Source organism: Sinohyriopsis cumingii, chromosome 6 (genome assembly GCF_028554795.1).
Source record: "Sinohyriopsis cumingii isolate HCF-2022 chromosome 6, ASM2855479v2, whole genome shotgun sequence".
Lineage (NCBI taxonomy): Eukaryota > Metazoa > Mollusca > Bivalvia > Unionida > Unionidae > Sinohyriopsis > Sinohyriopsis cumingii.
In genome coordinates this window covers 75375666-75399583 of record NC_142966.1, presented here as the reverse complement: position 1 = coordinate 75399583, position 23918 = coordinate 75375666, and the positions used below count along the sequence as shown (strand labels likewise).

General features: G+C 35.7%; 1 protein-coding gene across 1 annotated transcript; it reads right to left on the bottom strand.

Annotated features, from left to right (window-relative positions):
• Window positions 1–994: 994 nt before the first annotated feature.
• Window positions 995–20871, bottom strand: LOC149797228 (digestive cysteine proteinase 1-like). Its single transcript, XM_089961926.1, has 9 exons — window positions 20848–20871; window positions 20391–20559; window positions 19365–19507; window positions 18052–18207; window positions 13949–13981; window positions 9889–10080; window positions 9301–9463; window positions 5727–5829; window positions 995–1281 (listed from the first exon to the last, which is right to left on the bottom strand). Exons 2-9 carry the CDS (start codon window positions 20554–20556, stop codon window positions 1182–1184), a joined length of 1056 nt encoding a protein of 351 aa, XP_089818052.1. The 5' UTR covers window positions 20557–20559; window positions 20848–20871; the 3' UTR covers window positions 995–1181.
• Between the last annotated feature and the right edge of the window lie 3047 nt (window positions 20872–23918).

Genomic DNA, 23918 nt, shown 5'->3' with positions numbered 1-23918 from the left:
GGCACTCGGCACGATTCAAGTGTAAAACGTATCTAAAACATATAATACCTGAAGCCGACTTGTTGTTGTTTAGGGCACATATCAGAATATTCTTGATAGCGCCTTCTTATTAGTTACACTGACATATACTAGTTTAGGACACAGGGTACTAATGCTATGGAAAAATGGGAACCATCCTGGAAATGGGTGAACCTAAAATAGAGTAGATATGGGTTTGGCTGACCAGGATTGGTTCATAATGTAAGTTATGTTTTAGGGAAAATAATCTTTTGAGAGCTTATCCTAGTTGTAAGTGAAAAAATAGAGACATTGTTTTATTGATGGAATTTCAGTCCTTTAATATTCTTGAGCTTGGAACACTCATTACTGAAATTAACACCTGATTATATGGTGCGGAATTGAAAGCACATGTTTCAAACAGATGTAGGTCCAGAAAATGCCGTGGCTCATATCCTTTCCTCTACACAGAAGCTGACATCCAGATTTCATCTATACTGATAAATATAGCCTTGATCATGAGCACTCAAAATTGTTAAGTTATTGAATTTTTTAATATCATGGTGTTTGCATAGGTTTACTATGGGAAGTGAATTAGTATAATGAGTCCTTATTAGCACACTGGCATACACAAGCATGAGATCTGTTCGTCCTAATGGAGAGAGAGAGAGAGAGACAAATAAAGCAGGCCTGATCATGTACATACGGGTCTGAATTACACACGCAAGTTGGTATATAGTTCATAAGTGGAAAAAAGTTCTATAAGTGAAATCTTCACTGTGGTAATGTAATATTTCTGCCACTGATATGTTAAAAAGAATGACTAATCTCGAACTGGTAAGATTGTGTTTGGATGTGGGGTTTTATTTTGTAGAAAATCTACTATATTTTTCTTCGTTGCATTTCACGTTGTTGTTTCATATATTAAAAACATATTTTCATGTTAGAATAATATTTAACTGAATTTAAAAACTAAATAATGAAAGCAAAAAGTCAGTTTAATTTAACATTGTAATAATTTTTATATTTGTCTCAATAGGTTCATGTTACATAGCAATAATTTATATATATCTCTCTGATCTGGAAAATATTACAAGATGAGTTCAGCATAATTATTTTCTTTTACTGACAATCAGGAACCGTCTTGAAGAACTTGCAAAATGAGTTCTCTCTTGCTGAACAATTTAAACTAGAGGATATATTCCCATGTCGGCAATCCTGCACTGGTTGTTTTTGTTTCTGGCCATCCTAATATAGCCGTTTTCACCCCATCCTGTTCCCCAGCTGGAAAAAAGAAAGTCGGAGTATCATTAAATAAGACGCACGTATTATATTTTGCATAAACACTTTCAATATGTGTACGAAAGTTGGCTACGACTCTGTCTTCTAACTTTATTTTTGTTAAATGGGTTGATGTGAAACGATATGCGGCAGACTGTTATTAAATCCTTCAAACCTTGTTTCGAAATGATCTCATGAGTTTTACCAAAGGTCATATATTTTATTATGAGTAGGAAATGGCCTTATGATGTATAACCTCCATGACGAATTACCCTTTCATCTTTCAAAATATACATATCACATAAAAATAATTCATCAACAATAGTCTTAAAAAGTGGAATATAGGCATAAAAGTATTCAGAGAGTAAGTAGACTGCCACATTTGAAATTTCACTTCCATGGGATCAGCATGTTATAAGCTGGAGGCAATTATATTTTTAATTATACAAGGATTACAAAAGTGTTGTTGTCAATCCTTGACGAAAAGTATGTCACAATTTAAGAAATCAGAATAAAGTTTAGTAATGCGAAACTGATGTCTTCAATGGTCTTCAAGATTTGGCAAAGAAAACCTACGTTTTGGGGGTTGTTTTCAAATGTCTTGCGACTCAAAGTATAAAAACCAAACATTCGAAAGTATTTGAACTACCGTCTATACTTCCATATATCTTAACTTGCTTTATAAAAACAAAAACGAATTAAAAATCAGTTTCGGCCTATGTACAAAGCGCCGCTGTTACATGCTGTTGGCTATCTGGCATTAACACTAAGATAGGCAACTCATAACATCCTAGCACAAAACATTGAAATATATGCTCGATTCACCAAGAGGTAGATAGGGTTAACATATCAGAACTTGCTGCCACTTCTACGAGGAAATTCTTCGCATTAAACCATACACGATGGTTTAATTCAGTAAATAAAATTTAAAATGACGTGAGTGTATGCTCCAGTAGCATTATGCTGATATAAAATATGTTAACTTTTGATATACCCCATTTCGCCTTTATCTTAATTCGTCCATGAAAAGAACAATATTTGATTGTAGAGGTGATTTATTGGCTACAGAAAGTACACTTATTATTCTTTCCCCATTTTCTTCATTTTTACAACTTCGTTTTAAAAGTAGAAAATATGTGTCCATGTTTTAAAAGGGAAATTGTATTATTTGGTTTCTTTGTCAACCTTTTTCCATTTTGAACATCTTCAATAAAAATAAGATTACATGTGTCTATTTATCTTTCTTCCAAATCTTGATTTTCAATAGCTTAAATGTAAAAGAAAGATGTATTTGCTGTTTCTTTTTCTTTATGTCTTTTTCCCCTTATTTTTATATATCCGTCCTCCACTCTGTGTTAGAGAGAGAGATAAATTAAAAATTATATATATATATATATATATATATATATATATATATATATATATATATATATATATATATATATATCGAAATTTTATATTTTAGGACAACATTAAATAAATTGACTTATTTGAAAATTTGTTAAAAGTTCATGAGTTATTGATAGTTACATGAATGCGAAGTCACAAAATTTATTGTATACATTCTACCCTATCAGAAATTTACACTTTTAAAAATTATAAGATTGGAAAACACGAGCATTGCAAGATTATCTGCAAACTACTGAGGAAATTGGAAAAAAGTTATAAGATTTGTTTTTTCTTACAGTACATAGGTTTTACTGAAGATAAAATATCATATATGAGATCCCAATAGCTGTAGAACATTTGTCAGTTAATTTTAATAGCTCAACTTTATAACGAATGTACATTAGATTAACAAAAATACTTATGGGAGAAACTAATAATGAACTTAAAAAAGTAGAAATTATGTGACAAAACATTTACAAAAGTACTTCAGTACAACAATGAAATTATAGCAATGACATTTGACATCCCAAAACAAGTTAACGATTCTCATTTAAAACTTGATTAGTCTTTAAACGTAGAGTGAAACATTATAGATTGTTTCTTATATACGAAATATAATAGTCTTAAAACTGATTTTTTCATTACAGAATTTTTTGATATCTTCTGTATATTGAAGAATTTTTAGTCAGAGCAAATACAGAAGCATATGACAATTGGAAACATACATTATATATCTACGAAAGGTAAACAAGAAGAGCATTTACAAAAATGGCGCTCTAAAGGTCGTTTACAAATTAACATCAAGATGAAGTTTCCAAAATCGTAAAGTCTGTATACAATATGGGAGGAAAAAACTGGGTTTATTAAAAGAAGATAGAGTGGTGAAAATAGAAGGAACATTCATAATATAAAATATATTAAAGAACAATTACAAATATCGGGAATCTTATCCTGGACTGACTTTGAAAACTATTTTTTATGCATTCGTTGTGTTTTAACCATTTAATTTTCGACCAATTATAAGATAATTGGTCAATAAATTTTTGTTTAACATAATATTTCATCATCAATTTTGTTTCTTAAAAATATGTTTCTGTTTGTAAGATGTGCAGAAACATTGCCAATGTTTGGGGAAAATGAGAATATAAACGGTATCAAATTAAACGAAACATAGTCTTTGCTTATGCAACTGCTTCGATTCTTGATGGATCTTTTAAATTTTTTAAATCTTCCATCTAAGTCTTAAATTCATTTTCAAGAGTTCCAGGCCTAGAACGCAATATTGCTAAACAAAATCATGAATAAAAAAACAAATGATAAAGAAATTTCTTTGGAATTGGATAAAACGATCCCTAAAACCCATTAGTAAAAAGTATTGAAAACCTTAGTGATTCGAAAATTAAACCTTTTGTTCATTTCCTTGCCAAATCAAATACAGCATTTAATGAACTATAAAAAGAAGATAGAATTAAAATTAAAATAGAAATTCTGTTCCAGAACATCAACCAATATTATAAGCAATGGCATATCTTGAAAATAACTAGAATTACTAGTTTCTTATAACTAGAAAATTTGCTTACTTGTTTGACTGCGAATTATGCGATATCAAACACATTGCCATATAAGGAAATGTATATAAAGTCAAATTATCAAATATGTGTTGATGTGATGTTCATTGGCATGGAAACAGTCAGTAGAAAGAATTATACCTCAAACAGGAGAATATCTTATGAAAATGAACATGGTAATGATTCCACCAATAAGGGTAAACAAGGTACCCGTATGTGTAAGACATGGATCCAAAGTAAGATCCAATCAGGTTGTTTGGCTGGGAATCGACCATAATGTATCAACGATTCTTAAAATTCATTTAGTTCCAATTTTCACAGTAATCTATAAATGTCTGGAATAATATCAGTCTGTTTTTTTTCCACTCTTTCGTTGATAGTTGAGAAGGTGGAGTAAAATGCTTGCTTTGGAAATTAGGATGCTGGAAATCTATAAAAAGTTGCTAAAATAAAACAATTTGTCCAGATTAATGTGGGATTCAATAAAAGAGTCATGTATGTGGTTGTTTTTTCAGGTATCAACGTTCTCAGAATCCTGACGGAAGTCGCTCGGAAGAACCACCTTCTAAGATCTGTTTAGAAATAACAACTTTAGCAAATCTTTCAATATAATATTTGTCATTTCTGATGAATAAAGCAACAACCAAATATTTTGCAGATAATTGCTTCTTATTACTAGGGTTCTGAACTTTATTATGATTTATACACAAATGAGAATATACACCGGTTACTGTCTAGTAGGGAAAAAAGTCCCCTTTGCGTGCAACATTATTTCTATCGCACTGAATGGAAAAGATATATTAGGTCAAGAGAGTTCATTATATTTCGTTACTCAGAAAATGTATCATTTCTGTGCGACAGAAGCACCTAACAGGTCTATACATTTTAAGTCAACACATACTGCCAGTTTGGCAACACCCTCCAGAACTGCAGCGATCGTTACGTATCTTCAAATTTGCATCATACATAATAGTTAAGAATACGAACTTTCCGTGCTATTTTGACAGATTGAGATTGATAGTTATATGCATTCTCACGAGTACAGGAAGTGGCACGTGTTGTCAGCGAATCAAAACAAAGTGTCTGTTTTCTGTATCAAGTGTGAATCGGTTGTAAATGTGCAATCCTGTTACATGCTACTATATCTTATTAAGTCTTCCAAAGCAGCCACAGGATTCGGCGAACATTGATACTTGCCACCCTTCTCCAAATAAAAAGAATCTCAAAATCTCAAAACAATCGCTGTAAAATACCCAGTAAAGTCCGCGCAACATCAGTCTATGAATATATTCATTGTATGTATTTATTGCAAATGACTTTTCTCTAAAAGACGTATGTTCCTAGTGCACAGGTTAAGCCGGGTTCCACGAGGATATAATCCTTGGCCGAATGTAATAATTCATTTAAAAAAATTCGATGTGACTGTATTCAAACTATTCTCACTAACTTGAGAGAGAGAGAGAGAGAGAGAGAGAGAGAGCTTTTATTAACCTATTTTTCACAAGCCAGTAATCTTTTTCTCCGTAAGTTCCATATCCAGCAACAAGCACTCCATGGTTCAACTGACCATTGCACAAAGGATCATCAAACACGCCTGAATTGAATATAATACATGTGATAAAAAAAACTTTGAAATAAATTATTCTACTGTTTTGTGAACCACCTTTATCAAATGAATTTTACACATGGATAAGAGCCCTTGATCGGTTAGTGCAGGAAACATTCGGTTTAATAAGCGCAAAACCGAAATCGCATGTCTAAATTCTCAGCTGTAAATTAGCTGTTTATTTGAAATAAAGAGAAAAACATTATAAAAATAATATCATCATAATTTCTATTTTTTAAATTGTCTTTTAATTAATATCAAAGAAAACGATGTGTCATGACTCAATCTATTATTGCAGTTTAACTATCTATAAAATATAAATACTCAACCCATCACTACTACTACTACTACTAATAATAATAATAATAATAATAATAATATTCACATTTATGGTTTGCACTTTAAATATCAATATAAAAACAACGGATGACTGTTTAATTTGTTATCGTTTAACTGTAACGTCTCAAGACTGAAACAAATAAACATACTGGTAGAAATGAGTACTGACTGATTTTCATGCAATTTTGCAGTTGAAGACTGCAAATCAATTGTGCACTAATTTAAATACATTTTTCGACAGCCTTCCATGCGAACACATTCTGAAGCCCGGTATCTTTGTCGAGTCGTAACATTTTAATCAAAGTATAAACATAACACAACATATGAAACACAGTAACAGAAGTGTATCGTTAATGAAAGGGAGCAAAAGCGTAATATTTTACTAAACTTATAACATTGGCACAAAAAGGGAGCATACACGTAACACTGTAATAAAAGTATAACATTAACACAGAAGGGTAGCATACATTTTGAGAGATTCATTATGTTTGGAATTCCTTGACCAATGAATCATACGAGTTCCATTGAAACTGTTCTAGGAAATTAGAAGAATAACTCCCAAAGAAACTAGATTTTCGTCTTTTGTATCACGTGCCTAAACCTCTTTAATGGTATCTTGTTAATAAATGTAAAACAAATGTGACAATTTACTTAGATCAGTGAACAGAGCGTATAGATCATTTTCAGATACTATTTTAGCTGGCCAAACCATCCCATAGCCACATCCGGTACGGTCATGCGCATTTGACGTAGGGCAACTCGAGTGACCTTCACATCTTACATGAATGAATGAAACATTTGTCATTACAGATCGCCGCAGATAGTAGTATACAATAATATGCCATCCCACAAGTATAAGAGTTGAAACGTACGTTTTCATCAAGTATTTTTAACAAAAAATGAGTATATATTGCTTTATGTCACTGCATCGTGACTCTCATCTTAACACCACCCGCCCCCCCCCCCCTTATGACTGATTGGTAATGAATAATCCGAAAATAAGCAAGTTAACTTGACTAATTAGTAGCAAACAAAGAATACCAACGGCGGCACATTACATATTAAGCAGATTCCTCAAAGATTTGCCATTTAGTTAATAAATTAAATGGGAATGAATGTGAATCCCAAAACTGCTTATGATACACTGGATTGGCTAAGAAATTCTCTCTCTCTCTCTCTCTCTCTCTCTCTCTCTCTCTCCTTAGTTTGCTAACCCCTTGAACAAATATGGATAATAATGATTAGCTAACTCATCCTGTGATATATTGGCAAAGGCCAGTTGCTCCAGTACTATCAGCTATGTGTAACTCGTATGGCCAGTTGCTACATTACTATCAGCTATGTGTAACTCGTGTGGCTTCTCGGATTGAGCTTAGGATCTGATTACGTTGACATTGATAATGCTGTGTTTACCTGTATGCATTCATCCACTATGAAATTAATTATATGCATCAAAGAGATTTGTTAATCCTCATGTTTTCGTGAGTTATAGTCTTAAAGAGTCATCTAAATACACATAGATTTGTACAAATTGTAATTCTGGTCACATAGGAAAACCGTCCACCCAGCCCTTTCCTTTCAGAAATGGATCATCCGACTTTTGAAGTCCTATCCAGGACCGCGGACAGGGTAGAACAAATGTTGGGGGACCACAATGGTCATGAGGTCAACCGTTGTTTCCATTTGTGGTTCATTGGTGCCTACTGGATATGTTTTCCTAGGGCCCACAAATCATGCCTGCTGTTTTGGTCCTCTCTGATGCTTTTTGTTCTCATATCTACTTTTCTCTTTTAGGCAGATTACTGAACTATTCACTCATGATTTTTAAACACACTATTTCTATAAAGGGTGTACAGATGTCAAACCTTTACAAATTTGCTTGAAACTTTCTTTGCCCTACGTTGATTGCGCATGCGTTAAATATTGGAGTGGAAAAGCCTGAATTCGACTTCCTGAGAAAGGTCTATTGGGAACGAATAATGAATACCTACGAGACAAAGATTAAATATATTTGTTAGTTCGCTTATCTTTCGTTCACAACTAGGTTTGAATAACAGGAGCACACACGGAGAGGCCGACAGTACAGACTGGTAAAGAGGATTGATGTTCTAATGGAAGTTATGTGCCTTGGATATCAATGAGCAACAACTGCATTCTCAGGTTTGTCTGGACACTATTCAATATCTTCAACTTCGGGAACGTTAGCAAAATATGGAGACGCAAAATGGAGTTATTATTATTATTATTATTATTATTATATGCTCACTTTATTTCTCCGTTAACTTTACATTGTCAGAATCGTGCAGTAGTGTTTCTTATTGTTTCATTCTGCACGACACTTGTGCCTAAAAATAGTATAGTGTATTAGGAACTACTTTGTAAACAACCAATTTGCGCTCATTTAGTACACGCTTTAGCTTTTGGCTTATTAGATTTGCTTTGGGATGAACTAAACAAGCTGTTTCGTCCATTTAAAAGTAGGGATGATAAGGTTAACTATGTGGACGGGTTTAATGTGTCATAATCGAAACTTATAAGCAAGCAACGCATGAACGTAAGATTTGCAATGTCAACGACAAACGTGCGAGATGCAGTAATTGAAAATACAATTCTGATCATTTAAAACATTTATTTTGGAGAAATGTTCTCAACTTTTCGCAAATAGTATGGTTCAGACTATGACCAGTGCTGTCTTGTGTTTATTAAACTAGCACAGAAAAGTACACTGAGCCGAAGGAATAACGTATATTTATCAGAGACGTACCTTTTTAAAAGTCAGTCAAAACACTAAATTCGAGGAGAAAAAAACTGAAGGTTTTGGTAGGAAACAAACAACCTCAGAGCCATAATTTAAGACGACTAAAACGTATTATTTCCGCTGGGTAGATTGACTGTCACACAACAGCTGCTTGGCAATCTTCCACGTTTAACTATTTTGATACAGTGTTTATGTCAATTTTTCAAGCCGCATTGTAGTTATAGGCAAGACACGGTGAATTCTACATGAGTGTTAATGCTAGTGAATGATGATAATGGTTCTGAGTATGAAGACTAGACTACGATGATATTAATAGTTATTATCAGCAGGTGCAGTAAATCTCTGGTAGAGACCATTCCTACCTCCTTGGTAAAGTTGAAACGTCAACCCAACTGATATTGCAACAGATACCGGCCCTACTCCCCCAACCGCTGCTTTTAGGCATGACTCACTTCCCTTTGTGATATGTACACATCCGCTGCATGTGGCAACAACCTTAGACTTAGAGGACATGCACGGGTTAACCTGTTTAAAGCAAACAATAGAAACACAGCAATAAATTCGAATTATATTAACACTTGAGAAGGAAAGACGAATATAAGAATGAAAACGGGACCGAATGCTCTTTTCGAGCTTATATGTGTTTAAAGCGGTATATTTGCTACTGCGGAAGGCTACAGAAAGAAATCGTGGAAGCTATAATGTAACAGAATCATCTGGCGCTGAATTTGACTTTGTTCTTTAAACCATTCAATTCACGTGTGTTTTGTTGTCATTGTTGCTACAATTGTACTAGTAATAAGAGGAGAAGAAGTATTTTGTTGTGGTTGTTGAAACGCTTGTTTTCTGATTGTGAAATTTAAATCCGAACACACAAACGTGTTCTCTCTCTCTCTCTCTCTCTCTCTCTCTCTCTCTCTCTCTCTCTCTCTCTCTCTCTCTCCACCTACCCGCCCGACATATCTGTAATCCTGTTCAGACTCCACTCCCCCAAAATACTGTATGTAGTCAAAGGCATTCGCCATCAGTCCACCATCACAGCCATAGTTGCCAAAGTTTCCAGAACAGTCCACAAGCTGTTGTTCGCTTAGGGATATAAGTTGTTTGGTCTTACGGAAGTGTTGACCCTCCAAAGATCCAGTCTGGAAGAACAAAATATGCAGAGTTCTTTCTCAAAATAATAGAGCGTTAACTTGGCAGAAAACTTTTCTGGCAAGAAAGAGTATTGATGTGGCAGCTTTCGGTGATAAAATGACATTGCTGGCCACATAATAAATCCAATTATGTTTCCAGACACAAACTGATTAGACATTTTATGTAGAGCTGTTTTCAATGTATTAGCAACATACAGGAAAAGCGACTATGTGACATAATTTTCTAGATGAACTGTTAAGAATGAATATTATGCCGATTCAAAGGACAACCATTATTTCGTTTTAGGCCGGTGTATGTAGTTTGCCTTCATCTTAAATGGATTTAATATGTCCTGGCACCTGTGCGTCTTACTGTTCTAGATTAATCACCCCTCAGATAGCTGGAAACTCTTCCCTATTAAGGCAAACACAAAATACAGAGCCTATATTATCCAACAAACATGAATAGATTATATTTGTTACCTGATATGCCTTACAATACCATCAATACCCTTTCAAATACTTTTCATTTAATTTGCAGTTTATTAGCTGAAAATCTAAGAAACAATGTGGCATATTAAATCTTGAGTGTTGCATTCAATAACGAGAAAAGCTACACCATTGCTTGTGAAGACTCCTATCCCCTCACCGCTAGCATTTTTTAAACTGAATAGACCATTCTGGACAAGAGGAACACAGGTGTCCAACCATGTTGCTAAGGTAGCCACGACGTTGCTAAAATAAAGCTACCTCGCTCATACCTCTAATACAGCATAACCTAAGAAAAAGTCCTTCTCCGTTTTGTGAAAATTGTCTCATCCAAGTTTGATAAAATTATTGTTATAAAGGTAAAATAATTGATGCCGGCACTGTCAAGACTTTGTTCCAAAATGGTAAATAGAATATATGAAGGTTTCTTTCTTTTATATCTGTCTTTTTTTTTTCTCTTTCTTTGTTGTTGTTTTTTAACTCACAAACCAGAACAAGCTGGCCAGTAGTAGATGTTATTATTTACCAGAATAACACTCATAAATAATCTCATAACTTTGAATATTTGCATATGTACATGCATGCATTATATTTAGGACGAATAATCTTCCCAATATTAATAGGTGTATTTGTGTATGTATGCATTTGCTTACCATGAAATAAGGTTTATCATAAATCCAACTCACATTGTTTTGTAGTAGTCGGTATTTATATCTTTCTATCCAACACTTCAGTGTGCAGTTTGCTGTTGATCATACTGTGATTCTAACCTCAGGGCAAATCTACTACTATATATAGTTTATAGTGATGCCTAGCACTGGGCATCATGTCGCAGACATGTAGCATGATGTCCCACCCAGTTATATTATCCTGACATCAGGCCGACAAGTCCTAACACTAACCTCTTAATACTGAGCGCCAAACGAGGCAGCTGCTATAACCATTTTTGTAAGTCTTGAGTATGACTCGGCTGTGGATCGAGGAAGACGCTCTAACAACTAGGCTCTGTGTGTGTGTGTGTGTGTGTGTGTGTGTGTGTGTGTGAATTCATCCCTGATACAGATTTGATAGAGTATGTGCAAGGAAAACATTATGCTATGTTTAACCAATAGTGGCTCAACCATTCTGAAGTAGGAACAGAAAACAGGTTTTTAATCTAGTTGTTGAGGATTCCGCACTGTATTAGGGGCGCCACCTAGAATACAAATGCGATAAAGCACTTTTAAGAAACAATTGCACCACGTTTGACAAACCGACTCAGCCGTTCAATAGACGAAGCAGAAAATGTTTTTTTTTTTTTTTACTTTGGTGCTAAGAAACACTGCTTCCAAGTTTGGTCAAAACTGGCTTGATGCTCCGAAGGTCAACATAGGTCTTCCACCCGGTTGCTGAGGGAGCCAAGCTATTCCTAGGTGAATCCAACATGAAACAGTTGTGATAGAACATATTTAATTAAAATTTCTACCAAGTCTGATTAAAACAGGCTCAACTGTTCAGGAGAAGAAGTTGAAATATTTTTTCCTACTTGGTCACTAGAGAAAGACGTTGATTAAAACTGGCTTAGCGGTTTTTGAGAAGAAAAAGAACATCTAAAATCTGTTTTACACCTCGTTGCTTAAGATGCCAAACCATTGCTAGGAGAGCCAACCATGCCACGCTTGTAGCAGAGCAGGAAGCATTTCTATCGAGTTTAATCAATATTGACCCAGCGGCTCATTAGAAAAAGCTGAAAATAAGTTCTCTACTTGGTTGCTAATAAACACTGTAACCAGGTTTGATCAAAATTGACTGAATCGTTCCAGGTAAGAAGTCGAGAAAAGGCTTTCCACCTGGTTGCAAAGAAAGTCAAAGCCACCCAAAACCCAGCTGTGATTTCTACCATGTTTGACCACTGTTGGCTGAGTCGTTCAGGAGACGAAGTTGCAAAACTAGTTTTTTATTTGGTTGGTAAGAAAAGAAGAAATCTCAAATAGGTTTTCCAAATGGTTGTTACACCGTTGCTAATTAACCCACCAAAGACAAAAGTTGGCAGGTCATGCCATTTCGAGTTTGAAATTAGCCCAGCCGTGTTTAAAGATGTTTACAATATAGACTGTTGACCGACGACGCTCGACGCACAAGTGACGATAGCAAGCTGGACCCAATGCCGTACCATAAGCTCATTTGGTTTTACTGTGAGCTAACAAAACGAAGCAAAGCAAAGCATTTAAATCAATGTCCGAGAAGCCCAGACAGGCTACCATGATGTTTCCTTTGGGCAAGTCACATTACACGACATGACACAGCTCAACACGATATAGCCTCCAGTGTGTTGCTGTACAATAAAAGACCAATCTAAATCAAATTTGTTAGCAAACAGCAAATGTCAATGACATAACTAAATCGCTACTAAAATGCTAGCAGACAGCAAATGTCAATGACATAACTAAATCGCTACTAAAATGCTAGCAGACAGCAAATGTCAATGACATAACTAAATCGCTACTAAAATGCTAGCAGACAGCAAATGTCAATGATATAATTAAATCGCTACTAATATGCTAGCAGACAGCAAATGTCAATGACATAACTAAATCGCTACTAAAATGCTAGCAGACAGGAAATGTCACTGATAACTGAATTACTACTAAAATGCTAGCAGACAGGAAATGTCACTGACATAGCTGAATCACTAATAAAATGACAGCAGGCACATAATGTTCTAAAATACTTAATACTGCATAAAACAAAACATAAAACGCAAACAACAACAACAAACATTGGAAGTATATGACAAGGACAAGTATGTGTAAATGAATTCAATATACGCTATATTTGCTGTTAAAGCGGGCATCTCAACCACGACTTGTCCATTGCCTGGAACGAGGGCTGGTTGTCACTGACAAGGGTCAGATCAGTTGATGCTTGGTCAATTCATATTAACACGGTTTTAGGGATAGTAGACTCTCAGGTACAGTTCAAAGGTGGAGGATTGTTTTTGTTGCAAACATCAAAATCAGTATTCACCATTGTTCGTATACCGAACGCAGCTTTGTTACAAAAACAGCAAGGAAAAAGGGAACCGACGGCGACCTTGTATATCCCTCCATACGTGTTTAACGTCTTAAGTTTATTTATCAGCAAACCAACTCATAAAATAAAACCTCAGTACTTTTCTTGGCATAATTTCGGATGTTACTTGTAGCCGTGAATTTGCCACCAACTCGTCAACTAACATGCACCATAGTGGCTGCTAGTAGAAGAATGTGCTACTCTTTATTAGATCGTTGAACTAATTCTCAGCATAAGCTAACTTAGCCTACACCGTCATACAACTTATATGTATATTTATATACAGAATCTTGTAGAATGAGATAGAAAATGCAGTAAAAATTAATTGTATACTTACTGTACTGAATGCCCAGCAAGATCCGCAACGTCCCTGCAAAAGAAAGTGAGTCTGGACTAAGCAACATGATTTTGTGTTTTAGTGCAAATTGGGAGGACATTGAAATGAGAACAATCAAAATTTAAGAAAGAAAAATCTAATTCAAGAGTTCATAAAAGTAATAGAAACGACATATACTAGGTTAGTCAACTTCAGTTCAGTCATGAGTGTGACCTTGATTACGTCATTCATACTATGATTCCTCCTAGTCTAGCAGCTAGGACCAAAGTGTTTGGAAAGGTTCAACCCGAGAGCTGGAAATTACCTCACGTGCCATACATTACTATCTGTTGGGCAGTTTTTTCTAGTTTGATGAGAAACTTAGTAACCCACAACGGTCACCTATAAAGAATGGCTGTTTCAAAGGTTTATTGCGTTTTACCCTGCCGTTACTATTGTGAAAAATAAACAACCAAATTGTAAGTCTTTATGACCGTTAAATCTTTAAAATCACAGGATGGTTTGTAACTAATATTAGGACCAAATATTACATACGGTATTATTTTTCATCTAATTCAGATGGATTGCAGTCCTTTAAATCCTTTTCTTCATTCAAGAAACCAAAACTGGCATTTAACCCTAGCAGATGATTTATCTACCAGATGACTAGCAGAAGACTTATCTACCAGATGACTAGCAGATAACTTATCTACCAGATAGAACGTAATAAGCACCTCAGGAATGCATCAGAACCGGTTAAAAGAAGCTTTCTGAAGGCAAACGAATTAAGAATATAACCAGGTGACAAAATCTGTATGAGATAATTCAAAATATTAATGAACATGGAGAGTACATATCTGCAAAAAAAGGATAGAATTCTACTTGAAAGAACTCTGCATGTTTTGTGGACAAAAGTCACAAAACAAATAGAGAAATCTCATCAGGGTGGCTACACTTGAGTTCTGCAAAAGAATGGAAAGACGCATACAAGAGAAGAATGATAATGTCCTACATAGCAGGCTAGGTGACGTCACAAAACTGATTGTGATTGCGACTCAGTATGACAGAGCTGACCATAGTCGATGCAATTTGCAGAAGAATGCATTCACTGATGTGTAATCCAAAACAACATGGGTGAGGAGGATGCGCTGTACTTTACAGAAGGTAAGTGCAATAAGTAGCTTGAAAACTCCATCTATCCTGTTTTTCCGATAAAGCCAGAAATTTTATTAAGCAAGAATTTTTTAATCCATCTTCAACATGCAATCAATGCAATCACCACTGCTGCAAATCTAAAGGAAACCATATGAAAAGTTCAGGTTATGGAAGATTTTTCCCCTGATTTAATGGAGAACGAATCCTCTCCTCTGTTGATTTGATTTCATGCAGCACTCATCCTTCGGTCGATGAATCAATACTGTGGAAAAATCCAGCATCAACCAATTCGAACTTTGAACTTATGAATCGAGAACTGTAAGTGGCAAGTGAATGATGAACACTGCGTCCATTTTTATTGATACTGCATCATGTGCATTAAACCAGTGGATATCATACCTGTTGAGAGTGACATATATGACCCATCTGCTGACAAAACTTACAATATTGGTGTACGCACACGTAAGATAATGAATGAGGCCAATGAATATGCTAAAATTGATGGCCCTGTATGAATATCTTGCAAACGGCAGTTTCGCCTGTAAATGAAGAGGAGCAAGCTGCAAGTTTAGACCATGCTATTTATTGTCGACACTGCTCAAGTGTACAAATATTAGGAAAGAGACGTTAAAGCAAAACGGTCATCCAGGTTTCCGGTCTAATGCCCAGTGTAATGGACGACCCAATGGAGCATGGGGAGTCAGTGCTCTGAAACGTTTGCTCTGTGGGACAACTGAATGACAAACGTATATATGTTACTGCTAGATAACAGTGCAGAAAAACGGAATGGTAAACGCAAATTAGAACCTGAGACCTTTTCTGAAATGATCTCACTTTACTTACTACGTGGGGCACGATCAATGTCATCGAGGAGAGACTCTTAGAAAAGAATCAATACGACATTAACCAAGAATTCCTTAGTAAACTGGTCGGTTCATCTCACAACAATACCTTTCAGTTTGATCTCTCATGATATGGCGATTGAGCCGTCAGTCAAAAAAGACCGTCGTAAGCAAAAAGCGGCACTTGAAAACTATTACCAGGCTGCCCAGCTAAAGAGAGAATGCACATCAGTTTTGAAGTTCCTGCATGGGATGCAATGTACACACAAAGGAATCCTCAAGTAAGCTAGTTCATCAAGGATAAGCAAAGATGAAGAAGATGTGGAAAGCGTTTTCAAGATTGTACGTGAAAGGATTGTCAGTTCGTTTGAAATTGAAGCTGGTTTATCGTCAGACAACAATCAATCTTTATTCAACATCGTTACATCCACAGTAACACCGCCATTAAACCGTCATTATGTAATTCGTGAACAGGGACAGAATAGAGGCTTGCAAACTTCATTACGCAGAGAATCGCTGCCAGTGAAGTAGGTGTCTTTGCACTGATACAAAGTTCAAAGCTGAACACATTTGCCAGTCTCAATAAAACAATTTTTTTTTTACACAGAGGAAGAAAAAAGCAATGAATGACGTCAGACAAATATTCAGCAAACTTACAGTGAAAGCACAAGCAATAAATGTTTAGTTATCTGGCCTCTTTAAGCATGAGCTTTCATTCATTTGTTTTGTCTCTGTCCAATCTGGATGGATCTTTCCGCCAGGCAATCAAAAGCGCATCTATGTCTTCGTAAGAACAAGAACATATTGTCCCTGAAATACCGAACACAGTTGATCCAAGTCTACTAGTCGCCGACTTCATGATGGCCATCCAAATGGAACGCACTGACGGAAGTTGTAGTCGTTCAGAAGATCTGTCTGAGAAAGAACTAGAAAAGATTCTTTCTGAAAACTTGGAATCCACTGCAGTGGTTGGTGACAATTATTATCAGGAACAGATCATAAAAAGTAGAGAAACGGCCAGGATTGGCAGAATCCACTCGCAGCATATAAGGAAACCTTTGAGAACTTCTCACCCGCTCAAGCAGCGATAGAGGCTGTCTCGGTCATCTTTCTACACAGCAGCCTAAAACAATTAATGAAAAAAGTTTTGTGATGTGGAGCATAGAATCTGAAGTTTCTGCCGTGCGCCCAAGTTCTATATTCCTGCTAGATATTCAAGAGCGCTTCTTCACGACTAGAATTGCACAAAAGAAGCGCTATATCCCAATGCACACTCCTGCTCAAGATCTTAACCACGATATTTCATTAGTGTTGCACTCAAACCATGCACTGAATAGCTACGACTACGCATATGTATTCAATTGATAAGTAAAGAGAAAGTGGAGGAAGACCTTGACTGCAAATTACGACATTCTGGATGGCCTCCAGCAGCTTGTCAGGATTCTACAACCATATCTGATTATGCCATGTCAGCATCTATACAATTTACATAACTAAATTACATCACTAGCGTATGCCAACAGTGAAAAACTACCATACACGATGTATGTTTTCTTATTAGCATGCAAAAAGAGTAAACTATCAACGTTTCATATGTCTGCATGCTACAGATCAGTTTTTGAATCTCCCACCAGTATTTGGTAATGAACGGAAAGGTGACGTAGAAAACAATCTAGCTCCTGCAGCTGTTCTGGCGTTTGCAATGTGTGATAATGAAGAATGCACCAACAGACTTGCTAAAGTTTTGTTCTACTCTGAGAACAATGGTGTGAATCTTAACTATCAGACTAATTTTTCAAAGACTTGTGGATGGGGAATGCTTTATGACAGATATTCTTCTTTATTCACAAGTATAAAACATCTAGAACATTGCATTGCTTAATTTATGCCCACAAGGGTCATATAGATGCATAAACTATCAAATACGTTCATGTTGTCTGGATGACCTAACACAAAATTTAAGCTATTTCAAGATATAACCGCATTTAAAGAACTTCTGTGATCTATGGGCTTCTTTAAAAGGTTAAACGAAACAAATACATCATAATTTCACCAACATTGAAACTTTTAGCCTTTGCAAGTATCATCAAATGCAGAATATCTTAGTGATATGTATTATTGACTTGCCTGATCTTTTACCGGTGTTACGAATCCTTTTTGTCTCCAGTCTATAGCATCGGGCACTAAAGAATTTTCTGCGGGAAGGTAAGATGAACATTTGCTGTTTATTTCCGTTTCATTTTGTACCACTAACCCCAACATCTCTGAGAACTCGTTCTCCGTCTAAAAAAAAGATAAAATGTTATTTGCTTCACACAAACAAAAAGCGATCATTCTGCACCACACATAAAATAAAGCCGAAAAGATCAAAGCTGGAGGCTGAACCAACGCTAGAAAAAGCCCGCAATATTATTTAGCGCAAATATAATTACCATAACGCATTAGAAAAAAAGTACATCTCACGACGGCGGTTGCAACCCTCAGCGTACTCTCTGTTGTTCTGGAGCGGGGTTGGGGTTGGGGGTTTGGGGGGTTTATTTTATTTTTACATTACATAATCTTGATATTCTCCAGCGTTGATATTTTAGCTATTGTGGACGCAGAGTGTGGGTAGAAGGTATAATTTATGTCAGTGGAATAAATTTAGTCAAGAAAGGTTCTTTAAAAGGACTACTATGTAACTTGATTCCCTTAAAAGTCTGACTTTTTCTTTGTTTACATTTCTTATTCTTATTTACGAATTGCCTGAACCGAGATAAGTACCAGTACACATATGCAAACGCATTCTCTATAACAACAATGTGTCTCTTTTCAAAACTTTACGGCGGTTTTAGAGAAACATTTTAGGTTGGTAAAACAAATATCACGCAAAACTGAATGAAAATAATTTATTTATTACAGTGGAAACTGTCGAGACTGTTAACAAAACTAAAATGTTATATGAGCGTCGTCAATACTATACCGCCATAATAACTTTTTTTCAATTCGATAGAAGGAAGAATCACATATGTTACAAATTCTGCTCGAATTTTATTTAATCTTTTTTTTTTATAAAGGAAATTCAACAAGTTTAACAATAAAACATTTTGGTATGCAATCACCACAATCCCCGTTACAGATACACATCGTTTTACCCCTTATTTCTGAACATTGGAACTCTCATATTTCTAAAAGCACAAACATTTGCAATGGTTGATAACCGAATCACGTATTTTATCGTTTGGAATTTTAGATTAGGATATTTTAACGCATAGAATTACTCACTTCTCATGATGTGGTACATATCATTTTGTGCTAACTACTCGAGATTTCATGCATTTCTTGCTTGTTGGAGTTTACGCAATCTTAAATAAAATATTCGGCAAATCCTGTAACTTACACAGGAATATATCCGTCTCGCTGCATAAATAAACGAAGATATTCCAAATGTCCCCACTCACCATATCTGCAAACTGGTTGATTCCCAGGTAATAACTTTCCTCGCCCATCACGTATCTGGCATTGTGTTCCTCGATTAGTTTAAGTTTCGATACAAATATTGTGTATCTTAGTTCATCCAAATCTGTTTCTGGATAGGATTTTCCTGGAGTACAGAGAAAATGGCCGATAAGGGAAAAATATGTGTAAAGAACAATTTTTATCTTCATTTACAAAACCGTTAAAGAAATGTAATTTTTCAAAAGACAATGCTGTATGCACTGATTTGCAAACAGTAAATTAAAAACTGTATCATTCATGGTTTGTGTGTGTGTGTGTGTGTGAGAGAGAGAGAGAGAGATAGAGAGAGGAGGGAGGAGCGTCCTTGTGTCCGCCACTTGCGAGGATACACTGTTTCAGGATAGGATTTTCCTGGAGTTCAAAGAAATTGGCAAATGAGAAAGTATTTGCAAAGAACAATTATTATTGTCTCATACGATCTTCCTGTCAGTAACAAAAATATGTACTGTGTGTGCTGAGAGAGGTGGGTGGGTGGATGTACTTCCGTATGTTGCTTTCCGACTACTAATTTTAAAATAATAAAATTTTCCACTATGACGTCACACATTGTAGGTTAAAACCATTATTGGTACTTGATTACAGATAGGGACGATATGTCGATGTGTGATGTAATTAATTTTAACGAAAACCAATTGTCAGTTCAAATTATCTTCCTTGAGTTAAGGTAGTGTTGAAGACGATAATACAAACAATAGACAATCTCACTGAACTCGAATTTCTTTTCAGCTGTGATTGGTAAAGGGAAGTTATATATGCATAAATGTCCAATATGTGTCACTGTGCATCTGCCGGATTATTATTTTCATAAAGTATATAACATTTTATATGCGCTGCATGTTAAGTACGCAATAATGTAAATAAGAGATTGTTCACATATGCATACAATAACAGGCAGAAGACAAAGAAATACAGAAGAAAGGAAGTCATCTTTAGGCATAATACAAACTAAAAACGAACCAACTATTTACCGTAATCTTCCTTGTACTGCATCCATGTATTTTGATATGGTTTGTATGACAGTCTAATTGTCTCATTTTTCATCGTTACGGTTTGGAACAAGGAGACCAGCTGGGGCCCGGGCGCGGACAGAACCGAAGTCGCCAACACCTGAAGTACAATCAGGCTGAACATCATGGACTGCAAAGAAGATTACTAAATTCAAGTTAAATAGTAAAATATGAGGGTATACATAATACATTTTCTGAAAATAATGAGCTTCGGGTATTCCTCGTGTCCACATCCTAAACATGAATTAAAAATAGACATACTAGACACGATAAAGCTTAATAAACCAAAATCATATCAGGTAACTTGTTACTATAGATTTCATCCATGTGAAGCTGGGAAAATATGTAGATGCAGGTGTGTGTGAGAGAGAGAGAGAGAGAGAGAGAGAGTATTGACTAGCATAAGTTTTGATAGTACATGATAGATACCTGTCCAAGTTAGATTCGGAGCGGCAGGTACAATGACTGTTAAAGACCGTGGCAAAGCTTTTGTACCGGGACAATTTCCTGTTAAGATAATTTTACACCATTTTCATAACCTTTCCTTCCCACGTATGCCTTCCGCATTATTCTGTTTTCCAAAAGTTGGGATTAACTTTTTATTTCTAAATTCACCCCAATCCCAAAAATAAACTGGTTGTAACCAACTAGATTGATCACAATGTTTGAATTCATGTTTCCTTTTGCAAAAGAAATTGTGATGTAGTTAGAATGAAACGACAGCTTACACTTACACTGTCAACGTTAAGGAGATTGAGTAAGTCTCAAGTTCCAAAAGAGAAAGCCGCCGTATTAATTCATTACAGAGTTATTGGAGTTCATATTAGAGAATTTGAAATGACAATGACAAGCTCAGGATGAATATCACTTGAATCTTTACATCACTCACCATAGTTTGAAATCTCTTGCGTGGATCGAATTTAGTGCACATGCAAATTAACTTTTTTCTAATTTTTTTGACAAATTTCAACATAAGCAGCTATCCAACCGATCTAAACGATACTCTTCACGTGACACACGTTACATCTCTAAGAGTTAGCGGAAACAGAAAGCTTTCTTCAGGAATCAATTTCCAGTACAAAATGGGATATCATCCAGATAAACAAAGATCCAACGAGTTTTGAAATGTCATTATTGCTGCTTACGTGTCAGCCAATATCCGTTAAAAATTATATTATCGTGGAACTTTTAGAAGATCAAGTTCTTTACCTTGACACCGATAGTTGCAGGTACATCGATCGCCCTGGAAGGTGTCACCCACGCATCAAAGACGAACGTTTAGAAGCTTGGAACTCGGAACATTTGAAGAGACTATTTTAAGTTCTGCTACTGGAGGACCCAAAACTTCCGGTCAAAGGTACCGAGACCTACAAGACAACTTCAGACCAGATGGAAGGACTGACCAAGTGGAAGGACTTACACTAAACTATTGGGCTAGTCCAGTGGTCAATTTTAATGTCTTAAAAGAGATCTTAAAGTGAAGACCAAATCAAGACTTTTGCATGAAAGATTGGATCTTGTCAAAATTATACGATTGTCCAATCATCAAAAAGTTAGTCGACCCTTAGGAAAAGTATATCAGATCGCCTACCAGCACTTCCCAATAGCAACACGTCTACCTCACAAAGACACCGATGTTCTGTATAAAAAGGGAAAGAGTGCCAAGACAGAAACATCATTATGACCAGAGACGCTGAAGAAAGTTATGAATTCGACGCAGTGCCGGATTAAACCCTGTGGAGGCTCTTAGGCAGTCGAAATCTTGGGGCCCCCCTCGCTCCTACATTAATACAGTATTTTCTCTAAGTAGTCTTTAACGTACAGTTTTCGTTTCTTTGATTCATTTTTTCTATCTTTTGGAAACAATTTAAGAAAGCTTGATTGTAATTTTCTTTCAAGATCAAATCAATATTATGTTCATCCGTTGTCTCGAGCCCCCTAAAAGGCGTGGGGCCCATAGGTCAGTGCCTACTATGCCTATTTGGTAATCCAGCAATGATTCGAAGCAGCAAGCATGTGATGAACCCACTGCGAACTCAAAGTTGAATGAATTCGATTGATATGCAATGCTTTGCGACCGGAGTGATACCGTACCCTACGACAAAAGAGATGCTGGTCAACCATGCCACTGTACATTCGGAAGCGATGTTATGTCAGTGACCACCTTTGGATATCTTCTACTTATTTTCAATTACAGCAGCGATGCAGCACGACATTACCTCTTTACAAGCGAAAGTAGTGTCGCTTTTGGGCCTACCTTTGGATCTCATCCTTGCACTCCCTCTTTCTATAAGAAATACAGGTGATAATTGTTAGCATTTTATAGAAATCTACATTGATACAATTATTATGTATTACATACCTATCAATGATACATAGCTCATGCTAATTATTTTCAGACAATCTGATATAAACATCTGTATCTTCAACAAGCGTTTTCCTATTTCGTATCCCCACAGACGGAAAATTTCAGTTACTCAGAGGAGAGAGAGACAGGAAAGAGAGAAAGAAAAACAAATTCAATTACATAAAGAACAAATGCAAAAGGAAGAAACAGAGAAAGAGAGAGAATATCAATTTAGAATAAAAGAAAATAGAGCTGGTTTGTGAAAAGCACATTCCGACTTCAAATACAAATTTAAGTTTCCATGTTGCAAAGAATATTAGGTTCGAGAAAAAGATGTAGACAAATATTTTCCTTATTTTGAAAAAGTTGCTGAAAATTTTAAATGATCAAGGCAGCATTGGACTCAATTAGTACATTGTGTACCTACTGGTAAAGCTTGTGGTATTTACAATTCACTGTCAGTTCACCAAAGTGGTGACTATGATCTGGTTAAGAAATGCATCTTAAAGGGTTATGGATTACTCCCTGAAGCTTATCGGCAAAAATTCAGAAACTATAAAATAAGAAGATGGACAAACTCATGTCGAATTTGCTAGAAAAAAAGAGCAGTTATTTGATAGATGGTGCTTCGCCAAGAAGGTTGAACAAGGTTATGAAAAAAGTCAGACAACTTGTATTACTTTAAGAGTTCAAGAACTGTGTCCATAGTGTCATTAGGACTTATCGTGACGAGCATAAGTTCGAAAACTTGGAAAATGCTGCTCATACTGCTGATGAGTATTCTTTCATAACTCATAACTCATAAAGTTCCTTTTGTAAAAAAGACTTCCACTCAACAGTCTTCTGGCAGAAAAGTATTTCAGCCTAATACAAGCCCTTTCTAAATTTCAAACTGGCACAACTTTTAAAAATCAAGCTTCAGATAAGCTTGATCAAAGATCCTTGTCTCTTCCTGCGTGTACCTATTGCAAGAAGAAAGGACGCGTTATTTCTAATTGTTACAAATTGAAACATAGTCATCAGAATCAAGACAGACCTATTCCAAATGCTCTTATTTCTAAGAGGTCAAGATCACATTTATGTATTGAAATCAATACTTTTGTTGGGTCTAATAAACCCCAGTCTGATTTTATTATGGAGCA

Excerpts from the sequence above, each read along its gene's own strand:
- LOC149797228 (XM_089961926.1), bottom strand. The coding sequence starts at position 20,556 with ATGATGTTCAGCCTGATTGTACTTCAGGTGTTGGCGACTTCGGTTCTG. Across the intron at positions 18,208-19,364 it reads TCAACCAGTTTGCAGATATG|ACGGAGAACGAGTTCTCAGA; the intron begins GTGAGTGGGGAC and ends TCTTTTTTTTAG. Across the intron at positions 5,830-9,300 it reads GTTTCAACTTTACCAAGGAG|GCGTGTTTGATGATCCTTTG; the intron begins GTAGGAATGGTC and ends TATTCAATTCAG.